Source organism: Phascolarctos cinereus, unplaced genomic scaffold (genome assembly GCF_003287225.1).
Source record: "Phascolarctos cinereus isolate Bilbo 61053 unplaced genomic scaffold, phaCin_HiC Scaffold_2;HRSCAF=192, whole genome shotgun sequence".
Taxonomy (NCBI): domain Eukaryota; kingdom Metazoa; phylum Chordata; class Mammalia; order Diprotodontia; family Phascolarctidae; genus Phascolarctos; species Phascolarctos cinereus.
In genome coordinates this window covers 251,673,285-251,692,420 of record NW_027555625.1, presented here as the reverse complement: position 1 = coordinate 251,692,420, position 19,136 = coordinate 251,673,285, and the positions used below count along the sequence as shown (strand labels likewise).

Below are 19,136 nucleotides of genomic sequence, written 5' to 3'. Positions count from 1 at the left end.
TTATCTAGACTGCCTGGTAATTGGTTCGTGGTGAGCCATAGGAAATGCCAGAATACAGTGTTTTTGTACAACCCATTGTTAGATCTCTCCCTTAGCTGGCTTGTGAATGATCATCAGACACCGATTTTAGTTTCATGCTGTTTAAACTTCCTGATGGGTTTTCTAAAGTAAATTTTTTAAACAGATACAAAACAGATCAATTTGATTATTTAGGTTTAATATGAGACAAGGTCTTGAGACAAAACACCCCGTTTTGTTTAAGTAGCAGTGTAAAATAAGTCGTGGTTCACAGTTTTGTTGGGGTCTTTTTACATACATTTGATCAAACGTCTTTCACAGGCAAGGAAGTTATATAGTGGTAGTGCAATCAACTGCCTAAAAAAAAGCTTAGTAGCTATTGTGTACTAAACAATAGGGCAGCAAACATCTTTAGATACTAGAATCTCCTTTTATTGATAATGACTAGTGACCAGGTCTCTAGGGTTACAAGTACTAGAGCTATAAATGTAGACTATTAAGTGCTTTAGAATTTGTTACACATGTGGCTTTGCCTGTGATGAAAGGCAACCATTTCTAGGTTGAAGAGAGCTTTCAAAGAGTCAGTCTAGGCTGCTAATGAGAACCTATTAGGAGAGCAAAGGATGAAGGGTGAGCAGTCTCATTTGTGCATTTTACATTTTTTCCCTAGCATTTGGCCCAGTAAGGCAGCTTTCAATAAGAAACAAGTTAGTGTCCTGGGATTTTTAACTATAACATACCTCTGGATTTCTCTTTTCAATTGATTTGAACAAAGATTCCGCAGCACAGATATCTTGCTATATCTGCACTAGGCTATATAATAAAACTCATGACCACATAGGATCTGTTCTACACCTTGTAAATTATCAGGGTCCTTTGTTTCTTCTTCTCCTGATGCCTGCCTTTGGACTACCCTATTGTTTCTAAACTCCTAAACTGGAAAAAGGATTGGACGTAGAAGAGGAAACTCAACCTAATTAATTCTGCTATTTAGCAGCCTGGTTAACATTTTTGGTAGGTTTCATAGGTTAAGCTAATTGGCTAACAGTAGGTGCCACCAAGGGCCTACTAAAATGATGTTAGCATTGTTGCCTGTGAATTTTTGCCAAATACCCTGAGATAGTCATCCAAGGTAGCAAAAGAAAAAAAAAAGACTTTTTAAGGAGACATTGGAGGATGATGTCTCTAACAGTACTGCATGTTCTAATCCTACACAGCCTTGTCAGCACTGACTATGGGCCTTAGTCCTGGAGCGGAATTTGAACCCACAACCATCAGGCCCGAATGTGAGTATACACTGTGATCCACCTCTTGGTAGTAGCTCCTTATATATGAAAATAGATAGCCAGAGATGCTGTACATAGAAATGAACATTTTTAAAATCAGCCCTGCCTCAACCACCCTCTTGGCCTCTCCAAAAAAAAAAAATCTGCATTCACTCCAACAAGAAGCCACGTTATTTAGTAAAAATAACTTGGTAAGTTAGGGAATAATGAATGAGTTATTTATAGCATAACCTCAAAATCAGTCTTTTGGGGTCATTGTGCTAAGGAAAGTCACACTGCTTGTGCTCAAGTGTTTACACTTACTGAGTTAGCAGCTCATAATATTACCAGGTGTTCTGCTCAAACAGGACTTGCATTCTCCTTTTTCCTCCAGCATTGGAAAGGTAACACTGTGCAAAACCCAACTTGTAGCTTTGCAATGAAGGCATTATTCAGCCCATATTGGATTCCTTTATGCCTGTGAAACTATGAGAGGAGTCAGGAAGTCCAAGTTGCCTTCACCAAATGTTATTTTAGATTGTAAAGCAGGGCGCCTCACAGGACCTCTTTCTGCATGGAGCAAACAAAATTTCAGATAAGGGAGATATTTAGAGTTCTGCTGAATTATATTTTCATTTAGTATCTTACTTTTGAAGAGAGAAAAGTCTTAGGATGAATAAAATGTGAAACTATTATTTCCAAATGTGTATTTTTATACTGGTGAATATATAGTGAATAACAGGTGTTAACCTATTTTATCTTCCTTTTATATTTGCAATTTTTTAAAAATTTCCTTAGGCAGTAAACATTTATTAAGTACCTGCCATGTGTTAGGCACTGTGTTAAGTGCTGGGAATAGAAATACAACTAAAAGAAAGTTCCAGTCCTTGAGGAGCTTAATAGGGAAAGATAACACATAGAAGGGAACTGACAAGAGGGTGAGGTAGAGAAAATATCCATGATGGGCTCATAGTTCCAAAGAAGGCCAAAAGCAAGGTAGCTTGGAAAGTAGAGGGAAATGGGGGCAAGAGTGGGAGAAGGAACTGTGCTGAGCTTGGAGCCTGTGGCCTGCCCTTCAGTCAAAAAGTCCAGTCAGAGGAGTAGAGGGTACTGAGGAGATGTGAGTACCAGGCAGATTCAATCTCGTAGCATAATGAGATTTCCAATTGATGAGTTTCCTGGGGAAGGAAGACATGATGGCAATGTCCAAAGAAGTCTAAACTACAGTATAACTGGTGATAAATGGGGAGAAAACACATGTTCAGTCCCATGGATAGCATGTTCATTCATTTTTATGTGCTGAGGTACCAGAGAACTACATCAAAACTACAGGGTAGAGGAGATGACCAGCATTTGAGCTATGGGCCCTGACCCTGGGCTGTTTAAAGGTATATCCAGACCATTTTAACTGAGAGGACCACTTCTGTTACATAATATTCAGTAATAGATGCCTTAAAAAATTATCTTTTGAGTAGAGACACATATTCAGTTGTTAATTGACAAAGTATGTGAAACTTGAACAACCAGGGGATTGGTTAGAGATACTGTTCGGTCCTTTGTATCTGTCTTTTTCTAGTCCAAATGATTATAAACTCTTGTACAGAAACATTTATCAAAGGTCTCAAGGGGCTCATCAGTTCATAAGCATTGTTAACAACACTGTGTAGGGGTTGGGCCATAAAGATCATTTTAGGCTTATTTTATAGCAGTCTCCCCAGAGAGTTAGCCCCTGACGATTTAGAGAGCAGAACTCTTTGGTCTCAGCTATTTCTGTGTGCAGGGCCAAGTTACAGTTTCTCCCTGTCAGGACATGGATTGTAAGACTGGATCTGGACTAAGATTTCGGGCTCTTGTATTGAGGTCAGCAGTTTCTTAGTTTGATTTTGAACACAGTAATTTCCCTTTCTTTCCCCTTAAGAAACTTGAAAGAAGTTAACTGATAGAAGCTGGTTCTGGGGGGAAAAAAGACTACTTAAAATTTATGAATGTTTGACATAAGAACAGGAGACTTTACAGAACAACCATAAGGGGAATAAAGCCGTGTTAATCTTTTGAATGAAAATGTAAATGGAGACTATTTCAGGGTGGAGGGTTCACCAAAAAAAAAATAGTTTGGATGTATGAAAGGTAATGTATTTGTTCTGCTTGCTATTTTTCAGTAAATGAATTCACGGTGATTAGAAAGAAGTTCAAGTGCCCATACTGCAGTTTCTCAGCTATGCACCAGTGTATCTTGAAGAGACACATGCGATCCCACACAGGTGAGAGGCCTTACCCATGCGAGATCTGTGGGAAAAAATTTACCCGGCGGGAGCACATGAAGCGACACACATTGGTGAGTAGAGAGAGACCTGTGGAGATGTTCTTCCTTTGGAATTGCTGCAAAGGCAGGGAGCCCCATCCTCTCTCACTTGCTACCAAGATGTGGACAGAGGGAAGAGATCTAAAATTCCATTCACTCCCTTTTTCCACCCCCTAAAGTTTTCATTACTTATGTGTTTATTAAGGGCTACAAGGGACCTATGGGGTCATCTAGTCCTAAACCCTCTTGTTTTAGACAAGAAAACTGAGGCTCAGATACTTGCAAAGGTAGGAGGTAGCTGTGCCAGGATGTAAACTCAAATTTTCTGACTCCCAGTCAAGTGGTCATTCTACTTCATCATGTTGCTTTGAATTGTCCAAACTGTGAGACATGCTTCTGGGAGCTCTTTAACATGCAGCATCTCTATTGTCCAGTAGCTAGAAAGGTTACTAACACTCTAATACACTTAGCAGGTGTTATCATATATTAATGTGGCAATTAGATCCCCCCCTTTCTTGTACATGTGGTGTCCAGAAAGACTACCCCCCCAAAAAAAAAGAAAAAGAAAAAAGACCACCCCAGCTTGAAGGCACTCTGGAGGTCCATATCTATTCAAAACTGTAGTTTATGAGCCTCCGCAATGTACTTACTTTTATTAATCAGCCAGGGGATACAGTTAGTTCAGAGTGAAAGCATTTAATGAATAGAATAGTAACAAAAGAAGCAATCGAATATTTTTTCCATAAAGCTGAAGTGCACTCTCCCACAAATAACATACTGTCAGTATGAAGATCATACATGCCTAGGTAATAGGTGTGAGCAGGACAACTTACACCCCCAACATTGAAGGGCTCATCTTCATTTTCTGTGCCTGTCATTCATTCCTACCAGAGGAAATTTTTCAGTCCCTGCAAATTATATGGGATACACAAAGATACTTGTGAACATAGAACTCACATTTTGAAATTAGCACATAGGAGAGTTAAATAAATTAGTATATCACATAATTACCAGCAACCATAGTATAATGCGCATATAAGTTCCTGATTCAAGAGATTTATATTAAAATTGCATGCAGGTAGCCATAGTGTTTGCAACAAACACACAATACTTCACACATAATCACAGCATATGTGACGGCATTGCATATTATACATCCTGGAATACAAATCTTATGCAGTATATGACACATAGCACATATAATACACCTGCAGAAACACAGCAATACATATATAGCAAAAGCTTATGCCCAGCAATGCATATTAGTATAGGTATTAACAACATATAAATTAATGCAGTAGAATATAAGGGCAATATATATGTGTGTATATGTATGTTATGTGCATTGTAAAAATGTTCATTATCTGGGCATGAGTAACCACTTCTTTTTTTCCCAAAGCATCGTAAGTAAACTCAGTCACTAGCTGAAAAGGCCTAATTACCCTTTTCCATTGCCCCTTGGGCTGGTAGATGGCCTAGGCCTAACCATCATCATCTGTTGACTTGAAATAATCCTAAGTTTGTATATGTCCCAGTCTTATTATCATTGTCTCTAGGAACTGTGGGCATGCATACTTTTCACTAGGGGCCTATACACTTGAACCATTGGGCTAGAAAGGGGCTGCTTCTGAGCTGAGCCCTCCCATCCTGGCCCTGCCATCAGAGGTTCCTTTGAAGCCAGAATAAACTCAGCTGAGTTTCCTTGCTCTCTGGTAGGTAACAACACTCAGTTTCTTCTTCATCTGAATCATTGTCCTTTGAGTAATTATCTGGTTCTAACCATATTTCTGTAAATGCTGGGGGAGCTTTAAAAGCTTAGATAGAGCTGGTCCCAAATAATCCTGACATACTAGAGATCTTTCCTGCTTCTGAACTTACCAGAGCTAAGGAGCTTTTGCCATTGTCCATGACTTCCTAACAGAACTTCAACTTCAAACTAATATAGCCCAAATATGGGTAATCTTTTTTTAGTCCACAGGTGCCTAGGCCTTGCATAGGCTATAGAGGTATCTTTTGTAAATGTCTCTTTTAGAATAACTGTACTATAATGGTCACTTGAGATCCACTATTCAGAATGTTAGGATGAACTACATCTTCGTTTCTCAGTCACTAGGTTTTATCAATCTAGGTAGAAAGGGGTCATAAATTCTTGGTGATGAGGTCAAACTTAGAATCTTCAAAATCTGGAGTGTTCTCTGTCCCCGACCTCACCTTGATTTCCTGAAGCCAGTCTACTGTCATTCACAACCCTGCCAGGCCTTGCTCATGGCTTCCATGAGGTAGGGTCTTAGGACACTCAACCTCATGCCTTTTGGCTGGGCTTCTGGATATCCTCCAGGCCTCCTAGTTCACCTTCCAGAGGTCCCAAGATACACTGCCTCTTGACTCCTTAATAAGTTTCTGGATGCTCCTGGGACATAGTACCACCAGGCCCTTGCATGATATCGGCTGTAGGACATAGCAGTCCTTGCCTCCTGGCCAGGGACATGCCACTTCTCCCTCTGACTACCATGATGCAGGGCTGTGTCAGAAATGTAAGGGCCAGCCTTGAATCTTCCAGGAGCACACCTTCTTCTATGGGAACCGACACTAATTCTATACCATCCTCTGCTCTCAAATTGTTCCCTTGTCCTGCTGCTGTGGCAGCCTTGCCAAGTTCCAAATCTGGTTTCCCCCTACCTTAAGGGAAAAATACTAATTTATAGACTCACAGAATGTTAGAATTGGAAGAAGTTACAGAGGATATCTAGTCAAATCAATATCTGAACAAGGATCTTTTTCCTGAAAATCTATGGTGAAAAGGAGCTCACTACTTCCCAAGGCATCCTATTTCACTTTTGATTATTTGTGAGTGGTTTTTTTTTTTGAGCAAAATCTACCTCTCTGCAGTATTGCAATATGCAATATCTATTATTCCTAGTTCTGCCTTCTGAGGCTAAGCAGAAAAAAATTTAATCCCTTTTCTGCGTGACAGCCTTTTATGTACTCGAAGAAAGCTATTTTGTCCTCCTTAATTCTTTTCTTCTCCAATCTAAATATCTCTAGGTCCTTCAATCGTTCCTCATATAGTATTTTGAAGTGCTTCATCATCATGGTCACCTTCCTCTGAACATTTCTTACTCTGGCACTCAAGGTCTCCAAGGACTGACTCTAAATCTACTTTTCCTGCTTTGTCACACTTCTCTACTTAATGCACTATGCATTCCAGCCCAGTTGAACTATTTGCTAATTCCTCATCTTTATCTGTCTTCTCTCCTCTCTGTGCATTTATGTATGATATTTTTCATCTTGGAAAGAAACTTTCCACATTTCTGCCTTTTGAAATCCTTGTCTTCCTCCATGGTACAGCTCAGATGGCCTTTCTTCCACAAGACATTCATTGACTCCTTCAGTAGAAGTGATGCCTCCCTCCTCTCAAGCCTGTGTGACCTCATCTCTGCCCTATTTAACTTTTAATTTGTGTATGGTTAACTCTGTACAGGTTTTATCTCTCTTAAGTTGTAAGCACCTGTAGGACTTTCATGGACTGTAATATTTCACCTTTGTAAGCCCAGCACCTAACACAGTATTATTGCATGCAGTAATAGGATCCTACAGCCACAAGTTTAGATCCATGAGGAGCCTTTGAGGCCAGATAGTCAAACCCCTGGATTTTACAGGTGACTGAGGCTCACATAACCAGAGAGGTTACATGGCTTGCCTAGCTCACATAGGTAGTAATAAATGTTTGCTGAATTGAAGACTCATTTTTCGTTCTTGTTCCTGTAGTATGAAAAGCCATATACTATTAAAGATGTACTGCTGCCTTGCAGACCAGTAGAGTCTAAGTCTGACCAAGCCATTGTTGGACAAAGGCTACCCCTTGTTATGTCTCTTTTTATACTTTTAGCAATGTCATGCCACGATTACTAGAAATACTTGTGGATTAATGAAGTTAAGATGAGTGTACAATAAACTGAGTTAAAAAGGAGAGTGATGCATTGAGGAGAAACAAAATCTGGTGTTCTTGGAGCTATACCTACAAGAGGTGTGCCTAGATAGTTCTCAGATAGATCTGGGGATTTTAATGGACTGCATGCTCAAAATGGATCAACAGGGTTATATTTGTTGAGTCTTTTTTCAGTCATGTCTGACTCTTCGTGACCCCATTTGGTGTTTTCTTGGCAAAGGTACTAGAGTGGTTTGCCATTTGCTTCTCCAGGTCATTTTACAGATGAAGAAGCTGAAGCAAACAGGATTAAGAGACTTGCCCAGGGTCACGTGGCTATTAAGTGTCTGAGGTCAGATTTGAACTCATGTCTTTCTGATTCCTGGCCTGGCACTCTATCCACTGTGCCATCTTGCTGCCCTAGCAGTGTTATAGAGTAGCCAAAAAAAAAAAAAAAGCTGATATGATCTTACAGTGCATTAGGAGAGAAATAGCATCCCAGACCAAGGGGGGGGATAATCTAGCTCTACTCAACACTGTCAGGTTGTGTCTGAAGTATCATCTTTAGTTCTGGGTGCCATATTTTAGCAAAAATATTGATAAGCAAGAAAACATGTAGAGGAATAACTAGGATCTTTGAGACCATTCCTTTTAAGGATCATTTGAAGGAAATAGGGATGACTTGTCTGAAGAAAAGAAACCTCATGGAGAGGGAACAATCATTGTCTTCACATATTTGAAGGTTCATCATATAGAAGGAGAAATTAGATTGTTTGGTAGTGTCACCTCAGACAGAAGACAGAACTATTAGCAATGGATATGTAGCAGCCCTCTCTGACATACCTTCCTGCATGATTCTTCAGGTCTGTCCCCTTAAAGCTAAAGTTTGTGAGAAGGCAACTAGGTGGCTTAGTGGGGCACTCTGCCTGGATTCAGGAAGACCTGAGTTCAAATATAGCTTCAGACACTCATTAGCTGTATGACCTTGGGCAAGTCAATTAAGCTCCGTTTACCTTAATCCCCTGGAGAAGGAAATGGCAAACCACTACAGTGTCTTTACCAAGAAAACCTCATATGGGGTCACAGAGTCGGACACAACTGCACAGCACCACCAGTGAATTTACCATTAATGGTCAGCCAGTAGACACAATTGGCTTAAAGCCAAAGTATTTACCAAGTTGGCATAATAATAATAATAGTACCTACAAAATATCTTTTCTCCCCCCCAAAAAAAAATATGGGGTACACTCTCCTACAAATATAGCATATGTAGAAAACAGCGGGCACAAACTTAGAAGACAACAGCAGTGAGGTACATATGTAAGAAACATATGTGGCCCAGACAATTTACACATCTAGTACTGCCAGGTGCCAATGTTTTCCCTCCTCTTGTAGAGTCCTCACCCTACTCTCCTCTTGGATTAAGTCTTTCTGCTGAATGGGTCACTCAGATGGCCTCCCTGCATCTGTTCCTCTCAAAAGCTCGATTCTTGACTTTGAAAGCTAGTTCTCTCTGGAATCCATCAGCTTTTCTCTGCTGCCAGAACTCTCTCTCCTTTGAAGCTGCCTCCTGCCTTGAATGCTTCCTTTCTGTGTCTTCGTCTTTCTCATGGGCTTGTTTCTGCCCCATGCCTCAAACTACACACTTCTTCAAACTGCTCCTTGATGAAAGGCAGCATCTCTTAGTGTGCTAGTAGTTGTGCTGTGGAATGCCGTGTCTAATGTGAAAGGGAGGGGAGGTGGAGAGAAAATCCTTTCTTTCCTTCCTCCCCCATCACTGCCCTCTGGTTGAAGTACAGGGATCATATTCCACATAGCTGTTTCATACCTTAACTGCCTCACATTCTCAACATGTTTAGCATCTTTTAAGGGCTTCTGGGGTGTGGCCAATATTCTGTCCAGCCAGCAGCCAGGCCCCTCTTCTAATTCAATCAAGGAACTTTTTAACACTTCAAAAAGGGATACAGAGCATATGTATTTTAATACCTTGTTATATAATATCTAGGATTGCATCCTGGGCTGGGAGGGGTGGAGGTCAAGAACCAAGTACCCCTTTCAGATGAAAGTTGCAAAGATTTAGGTTTGATTTTTTTTAATCCTAAAATTAGAGGTATTTAAAAGTGGAATGGGCTACCTCAGGAAGTAGTGTGTTCTGCCTCACTGGATCCCTTCCTGTAAAGGCTGAATGACCACTCATTGGGTGTGTTGTTGAAGGGATTCTTCTTCAGGTGGAAGCTAAAGTAGATTTGACTCTGAGATCTCTTCCATCTCTGAGATTCTGTTATTCTGATGTGCCCTGTTATTCCCCTATATAATTGCAAGAATCTCAGAGCCAATGAAGCATCTGAAAGTTGCTTATTTAAATGAGCTTCAGAGTTCTTTATAGCTATGTTTGTTCCACTGAAACAAAAAAAAACTGCATGGATAACACAGATTTTCATTTTTATTTGAAGAAGTCTACTCAGTTGAACAAAAAACTGACTTCGAAGAAATTAATCCATATCATGTGGCTCTGAGAAAAGAATTCTTTTATTTTAGTAATCAGACATTTAAAACTGTTAACAGCAAAGGTAGGCAGGAAAAATGCTCTCTTCTTTAAAAAACAAAACAAAACAAAACAATATTTATCTTTTAGTTTAGTTTTCTGATCCTGAGTCTATTTTGCTCATTGTCCCAATAGGCTAGTCAGCCTCAGACCTAACAGTGTGAGGAAGTCCTCTACCAAAAATGTGTGAGACTCTTTAGGGTTTTAATCAATATTTTTTTATTCAAAGCAGCAGCAAAGGCAAAGAATTCACTAAGCCTGTTTTGCCCCTGTTATTCATATGTTCTTTAAAGCCATTTCCTCAGTCCCCTTCTTGGGAATGAGAGTTTGTAGTCAGCTGGTAAGCTGTTGTCTGTCAGTGGAGCAGATGCCAGGATCGTGTTGTAGTTTGCCAAATGGTGATGTTTATACATGGATGGGGTGGGCAACCGGCCCACACCACTTACACCACAATGCTCTAGGGGCTTATGTTCTCTGTTGCCATGACACCCAAAACCCCATCATCTTTTGCTTCCCTCCATGAGTGTTTGTCCATTCGGATGAGTGCCCAGCCATCTGGTCCTGGGGCTTAGTGCTCCCTAAGATGCCCCTTCTTACCTCCTCTGGGTGCTGCTCTTCTGGCATTCTGTGGGCTCATCCAAACAGCTCGTTCAGTGTCCCTGCAGACACAGAAGGCTTCAAATGCCCCCTCTTGGTTTGGTAGTCCCTTTGCAAACACCTTGTTTTGCCAGCTGGTCCCCAAGACTGTCCCCAATCCTAATATAACTTTTTCCTGAGGTTTGTGCCTAAAAGCATTATTTCTTTAAAATTTATTTTTTGAATTCCTTGTGTTTTAAAATAACAAAAATATAACCTTTTGGAAATAAAGTTTATAAGTGCCATGTCACTAGAATCACACATTTAAAAAAATAAAAGTTCTATTTTGAGCCTTCAAGAAGTTTAGTAATTTAAAGAAAACAAAAACTACATATGAAACAAGTAGCAACTTGATTAAATTGTATGTCTTGGCTTTGAGAGGTAGCCTGATAAAATGGATAAAGTATAAGATTTTGAATCTGGGAGATCTATCCCAAGTACTGCTTCTAGTTGTTATTATCTGTAAGACTATGGAGAAGTCACTTCAGTTCTCCCAACTTCACCAATCAAGTGAGGATAACAAAGACCACAGTCCCTACCTCAGAAGGGCTATTGTAATGTTCAGATGAGGTTGTGAGTATATGTGCCCACATGTGTGTATAGGTATAGATGTATTAATATAGCCATATATTGTGGATATAATATATTCATGACATATCCATATAATACATTAATATAGCTATATATATATATATATAAACATATGTATATCTAACCCATGTATATGCATGTTTGAATATGTATGTATGTGTGTATATACTTTTAATTATTTTCTTGAAAACCATGGCACTATTGAGAGAAATCTTATGAAATTGTGCTGGTAGCTTTACATTTAAAATTGATGTTCTTATCCATGATTATATTAATAATTTGAAAATCAGTTTGCAATGAACATTTGGACATCTGTGGTAAAAGTCTATCCTGTCTCCTGCCCATGAAGAGCTATGCTATAATAGAGGGCACTGGAGACAAAGAAGAAAGAATGAGCAAAAGAGATGCACCAGGAACCACGTGAAGAAGAAAAACCAGATCTCAGATGTGTCTACCTCAGTTAAGCCAATTCTGGAAAATGTTTTGGATACCCAGCATTATAGACTAGGGCTTATCAGGCTGATCTGCCACCCCAGGTTCAACATTAGAAAATGAAGCACTCAGAAGTTCTGACAGTTAACAAAAGGAGAATTATTTAGCCAGTTTCTCTGCATCTGTGTGGGTCATGATAGTCCCCAACTTAATCATCAAGGGCAGTTAGAGCTTTTTTTTTTTGGTACTCAGGTGACCGGGAAACCACATCTACAGCCTGAGCCTTAGTTTCCTGAGCCAATTAAACATCAAGGACAGTTTAATACCTTTTAGAGGAAGAAAAATAGCCTGTATGGGGTAAGACCTGGGATATTGCCCCTCATCAGACCCTATGTAACTTTTGAGTGAGAAGAAAGGCTTTGGATTCAGTGAAAATATGTGTGTGGTTCAGAAGGATGAAGGTGTTTGTTTTCTGCAGTCTTTTCGTTTAAATCAAGCAACATAGAAAGGACTGAAGTGTTTCCTTTATTTGCTGCCCTTGTATCAAAAGTTCTGAACCTCATATGGGTGAAGAAAGTAGAAAGACGGAGAACAATAGCAACAACAACGACTAATTCTTACCCCTTGGTGCTCATCAGTCTAGAGCAGAGATTGGTTCCATTTCTTGGCTTTGCCCTTCCTACTCCTCTTACCTGGCTTTTGAATGTTCAGAGGGACTATCTATGGTTAGTCGATAGGTGGGAGTGCATACATCAAAGATAACCTGTTGAGGCACTCATTTATACTGTATATGTAATGAATAATTTTAATAATAATAGCTCATGTTTCTAGAGTACTTTAAGATTTGTAAAATACTCTTCTAAATAACAACTGGGTAAGGTAGATACTACAAGTATTATCATTCCCATCTTGTTCAAATACATAAAAGATCTTTGATTTTGTCAGTGCTCAAAACTGTCAATGTGAGAATTCCCTCCTCCAGCACATCTACCCCTATCCTAGGGAACTACCTGAAGCACATAGAGGTTAAGGGGTTAACCTAGGATCCCGAAGTGTCGGAGACAGGATCCAGACCAGATCTTCTTAATTGCAAGACCATCTCTCTGTCTACTGCACCATCTTAATTTTTGTTCCATCTTACAGATAGATGCTCAGTGAGGTTAAGTCATTTGCCCAAAATAATAAGAGCCTCAAAACAGAATCACCAAATTATAGAATCTGAAAATAGAAAGGGCCACTAATCCAGCTTCTTCACAAAGAAATCCCCACCTGACAAGTTGTCATTCAGTCTCTGCTTGAAGACTTCCAAGATCTCAATTTGATCTCACATTGTGCAATATGGAAGTGTTCTTTTCACAGTACTAGATGTAGGTAATATGAGTTGTCACTGTTACATAGTCATTGTTTATTACACAGCTGAAGAAGTATGAGAAGTAGGTTCTGTGCTGAAGGGATTTACAGTCTACTTGGAGAGCTAGCTGTAGTCGGAAAAACAATTAAATATATTAAAATGTAGCATTCATAGAAATGTAACAGAAGTTCCAACGTGGTAGAGTCAGAAGAGACTTCGTGGAAGAAATGGAATTTGGTTAAACTGAGCCTTTAAGGATAAGTAGGATTTGGATGTGTGAGCGTTCCATGCTGAGGGAATAACACAAGCAAAGGCAAAGAAATAGTCATTTAAAAAAGGAAATAGTAATGCATATGGAATGTACAAAGAATAATAGGAAACTCACCCAGCTGGAATGGAGAGTGTATTTGGAGTATAGTGGAAGATAAGATGAAAAATTAGAGGAAAACCAAATTATGAAAGACCTTGAAAGCCGTGAAGAGGAGTTTAAACTTGACATAATGAGCAATAGGAAGATGCTGTAGGCTCCTGAGAAAGGGTGAGAAAGGTAAACAACTCCACCTGCCCGCAAAGATGGCCACATAGTAGGTGCTTAAATACTTGACTAACTGCCTCCAGAGGTACAACTCTGTAAATTCATAGATTGTTAGAGCTGGAAGGCACCTTAGGAAACCCAGTCCCATTTTATGATGAGGAAGCCTAACGTACAATAAGGTTAAGTGATTTACCCAAGCTTACACAACTAACAAGTGACAGAACTTGAACCCAGATCTTTTTGTTTTTTTCCATTGCCCTTTGCACTCTAACAGTCTGCCTACAATTCTCTGTCACTAGAGTTCTTTGAACAGAGCCTGTATTTCTGCTTCCAGTATGAGTTAACTAGATTATTCTAAGATCTCTTCTAGGTATGAGTCTGCCTGTGATTCCCAAATTTCTAACCTGTGTTACCAAAAGAATACTGGTATCACTGAGAAAAATGGGACAGGTAAGAATGGGGAGATAGTTTGGGGAAAAGGAAATGTCTATTTTGGATATCCTAAGGTTGAAGTGTTTGATCAGCCATTGAAAATACAAGGCTCTACCATCAAGGCCAAGGCCAGAGTACCTAACTACAAAGCATCATCACTGATGAGCATTTTATTGAAGGCTGTGTAGGCCAGTGAGGAGGCCATATTTCCACAGTTATTTTCAATAAGCACCACTACTAGTAAAATCCTGGTTTCCATAAGGAATGTTGGTTCTTTGCTGAACAATGGGAACATTGAAGGACAGAGTTGCTTCACAGTTTGGCCTTTAAGTCGTTCATAGCATAGTGCCTACCATGATATTTTGTTTACTCAGGGGCAGAGTAGGATGAGGTAGGTGTGGTCTTAGGATGTTTGGCCAAAAATATGTCGTAAAAGTGTTAATGAAAAAAGAATAAACAACAAAGATAGTGTGCTGTTTCAAGGGAGAGGCATTCAGTTTGGCAGGAAATTGCATTTTAGTGCCTTTTAACAGTGTAAGAAATGGTATAAGAAAAGGCATCCAGGAAATGTGTGCTTGGAAAAGGAGATGGGCTGATCATGTTGTAAGAGAGAGGGATAGTAGGTAGACAATCCAAAGGCTGTTCTGCTAGCCACAAAATGCAAAAAAACCTAGTATGATGGATAGCTCCTCTATAGATGATTTATGAGACAGCACGGAAAAGAATTGCGCAGGAGGAGAAGGTAGGAATGGGTTGTAATATACATGACTGGTAGGAGCACCCACATCGATAAGATCATACTTTGTAAATTTATATTAACAAAGAGACAGCAGTGTGTTGTAGAAAGAACTCTGGGCAGAATTTTGGAAAATTTGATTCTAATGTCAACTCTGTTACTACTTTATTCTGTGACTTTAAACAAATTCTCTTTTCCCTGAGTCTCACTTTGTTTGACAGAGTTACTAGACTTGTAAATCAAAAGGAATGCTTAAGACATGGTATACATGGATTTTAGCAATACTTAGAGATGGAAGGGATCTTAGAACTCATCCAGGCCCATTTCTTTCTTTTATAGATGATGAAACTAAGCTCAAGAGGTTAGGATTTGCCCAAGATCACACAAGTAACAAATAGCATGGCTGGACTGAACCTAAGTCCTGACTTCAAATTAAGTGCTTTTTTCACCACACCATGCTGCCTTCCCTTTTTGGTAAAGCCTGTCGAATTATCCTTATAGACAAGATGGAAACACATGGACTAGATCATTGAGCAGTTAGATGGATTTGCACCTCATTGAACCAGCAGACCCCCAAAGTAGTAGTTAATAGATGGATGTGAACCTGAAGGGTATTCCCTAGTGTAGTGAGTATCTCAGGGATCTGTCCTTGGTTCTGTTCTATATAACCTGATGAATCAGTCAGTCAATCATCAAGCATTTATTAAGTGCCTATTATATGCCAGACAGTGTGCTGAGCACCAGGGATACAGAGGCAAAAATGAAATAGCCCTTGCTTCAAGGAGCTCATATTTGTTAGGGTAGACAGAATAAATACAAGGTAATTGAGTAGGGTTCAGGGTCTACAATCTGAGGAGATAAAGATTTCATATATGAGTTGATATTTGAGCCATATGTTTCAAAGACAAAAAAATTATTTAAAGTTGTCCTTTAAATAATCTCAGTCATAAAATATTAGTATTTTTTATTGTTTGAGACAAGTAAAGGAAATGAAGCTCCCATATAGTTTTCTGATCCACATAAAGAGAAAGCCATGGTCTAGGAATTTGCTATGCTTACCAGTACTTTAATCATGGTCCAAATTTTTTATCCTCATAATTGGACAGGAAAGGATGCAATGGTTCCCATCTTTCCATGGGAAGTCCTTAAACAAAGTGCAGAGATGGGGCAGAGGATGAACCTAGGACTTTCTTGATACTTCTGTGATTTCATATAAGCATTCAGCATGCTAAATAACACCTTGGCAAACAAGACAAAGTAAGGGGCTTTTGTGGGTCCTTGAGAGCAGCTGCCCCAGAGGGCAGACCCTGCCCAGCAAGGACAGTACCTACCTTCCTTCCATTCCTCTGCCTGCTTCCCAACTTCCAACAACTGCCATGCCCCACTACTGCCAGAATTAGAATAGAAAGTTAAGTTTTGAATGAAACTAGGAATTCTAAAACTAAGAAGTGGAGTTGTGGAGGGATTATATATTAGACATGGGACATATAGTTGTGCAAAGGAAAAGGTAGGACATGGAATTCTGTGTGAGGAGTAGCGATAAAGTCAGTTTGAGTGAGCCTGAGGGTGCAGGAAGAGGAGTAAATAAGGCTGCTGAGGTAGATTGGGGCCAGGGTATGAAGAATTCTAAATACCCAACAGAAGAATTTATATTTGAGCTTAGAGGCAATATGGAGCCACTGGAATTTATTAAGTAAGGGTATAACATGGACATAAAATGTATGGTTAAGGTGGAATTTAGAAGAATATCTAAGATGTTAGACTACAGAATCAAGATTCCCATACACCTCCACCATTTTAGCGGTCTAGGATGGGCCAAACCTGAGATGAAAGTTTAGAAATAAATGTAAAGTCCTGAACTTTAAGTTTTGAAAGACCAACTCATCCAAGTACAGGATTTTACATTACCAACTTTTGTGTACTCTGATTCCAAACTGGATTACTGGCTGTTCCCTGAACTCAACATTCTTTTACCACCATTTCTTATTTCTATACTACCCCCTATTTCTGGAATAGGAACTCTCCTCAACTCTGCTTTTCTGAATTCTTCCTTCAAGTTTTGGCTCAATTTCTGCCTTGTCCATGCAGTTGTTCCTGATCCCTCATTTGTTAGCACTCTTCCACTCCTCAAATTACCTTGTATTTATTTAATTGTGTATAGGTATTATCACTCCCAGTAGGATACAATCTCTTTGTGTGTAGGGACTATTTAGTTTTTGGTCCCCAGAGCCTAGCACAATGTCACATGCATAATATTTGATTGATGAGGATGGGGCTCCATTGGCCAGGCCCCCATTACATCATATTGATTTGAATTTATCTAAATTTTACCCCCACCTCTCCCTCTCAGTAGATGACAAGAAAGTGGCCATCCATCATGAACTCCTTCATCTCCCCTCTTCTACATCTCAAAACCTCTCTACATTTTCATCTCTTCTCTTTTCCAGCCTCATAGGACAAGGTAACATTTCCACTTGGGCCTTTGAAGCCATTCTTTCCCATTTCCTTTGGGAATTTACTCCATTGATTATCCCTGCTTCCTCTCTCAGCCTTAGCCTTTCCCAACCTCTTCCCTGATCTCTACATATGCTTTTCTTCTCTATCTTTAAGCTCTTCCCTTGAACCTTCTTTTCACTCAGCATAGAGCCTATAACTCTCCTGCCTTTCCCTACTAAATTTATAGAAAAAGGAGTTTTGACTTTTTCCCTCCACTTCTTCACTGATCATTAACTCCTGAATCAGCCCTTTGCAATATGACTTCTGATCCCATCATTTGTTCAGACGCCTCAGGCTCTTAATTGCTAACACAGTCTTTTCTCAGAATTCATCTAATGTCTTTTCTGCAGCATTTGACACTGTTGCCTACCCTTTCTTTTTACCTGTTTTCCTCTAGTCTATCTTGACTTCTTTGACACTGCTTTCTCTTAGTTGTCCTGTAGCCTATCTGTCAGATCTGCCTCCTCTGCTGGTTGGTTGTCTTCTTCCTGACCCCTGAGTATGGATGCTCCATAAGATTCTGTCCTAAGCCTTCTTCCATGCTCTTTTTATACTTTCTCTTTTAGTGATCTCAAGTGCTCTCATGGATTCAATTACAACCTCAATGCAGGTGGCTTCCAAGCCTATATATCCAGTCTTAATCTATCCCCTAAACTCTAGTCCCACATCTCTAACTGCCTGCGATGTGAATGTCCTACTGGCACTTCAAACTCAGTATGTCTAAAACTGAACTCATCCTCCTCCCTTCTAAACCTGGCCTTCTTCTGAATTTGCCTATATCTGTTCATGTTACTACCATCCCTGTCACCCAAATGTGAAGCCTGGTAGTCCTCTTTGGTTCTTCCCTCTGTTGTCACCCACATACATTCCATTACCAAATCTTGTCATTACTCCTGCCCCAGCTTCTATATTTCTCCTCTCTCTTGCATTGACATTGTCACTAGCCTAGTTCAGGCCCTGTGTTTTAGCTATTTCCCAAACTCAACATTCTTATTCCTGCTTCTGTGTATTCATGCAGTCTGTCCTCATACCTGGAATTCATTTCCATATCCCTGCTTTTCACAATCCTCATCTTACTTCAAGTCTTAGCTCAGGTGCCTTCTATAAGAAGCCTTCCTTGATCCCTGCCCCATCCAACTACAAATGTCCTTTTTTTATCTCTCCTTTGATCCATTTATTTCCTGTATTATATAATACCTACCAGTGTACTTGTCCTTTCCTACATCAGCCCCTAGTGGAAAATAAGCTCCTAAGGACAAGCTCTGTGTGATATAGTGGAAAGAGTTCTGACTTTAGAGTCAGAGGACCCAAGTTCAGATCCTGCCATGGATACTACCTTTGTGACTTTGGGCAAACCCTTTAAACTCTCTGGGCCCCATTTTCTTAATCTTTAAAATAAGGGAGTTGGTCTAAATGATTTGTAAGATTTCTTTTAGCTCCAAACATATGATCTTGTGACTTTTGCATTCCCAACAACTTGCACATAGTAGACATTTGGTAAATGTTTGTTACTAAATGAATACATAGGAAGGCATGCTTGTTCTTATGAAAAAGACCTGGGAATTTTTAGTGGAATGCAGATTCAACATGAGTTCATTCAAGGCAACATGGCAGTCAAAAAGCAAATTTGAACTTAGGCTGCTTTAAAAGTATTTATCAAGAATGAGTGGAGTGCAAAAAGCAGTGACTTGCTTGAGCTCTCCCCCAAACCCCTCCAAATACCTGTGAAAAAATGGTCTAAACAAATTCTAGAGCAGCAGAACCCACAAAAAGACAGAGTGAAACAAATTTCCAGCCCAAAACAACTTGGATGGTTGATTAGAAAGGTCTATTGCACCAGGCTGGGAGAGAAGCACAGTTCAGCATGAG

General features: G+C 39.7%; 1 protein-coding gene across 3 annotated transcripts in view; it reads left to right on the top strand.

The window, feature by feature from the left end:
* Positions 1 to 19,136, top strand: part of ZBTB46 (zinc finger and BTB domain containing 46) — a 168,961-nt gene that overhangs the window by 137,215 nt on the left and 12,610 nt on the right. Inside the window, exons 7-8 of one of the 3 annotated variants that reach the window (XM_078149903.1) lie at positions 1,236 to 1,304; positions 3,443 to 3,618. In XM_078149903.1, the coding sequence (XP_078006029.1) occupies positions 1,236 to 1,304; positions 3,443 to 3,618 (245 nt within the window). The remainder of the gene's footprint in view (positions 1 to 1,235; positions 1,305 to 3,442; positions 3,619 to 19,136) is intronic. The other 2 variants (XM_078149905.1, XM_078149904.1) reach the window with 2 other exon arrangements.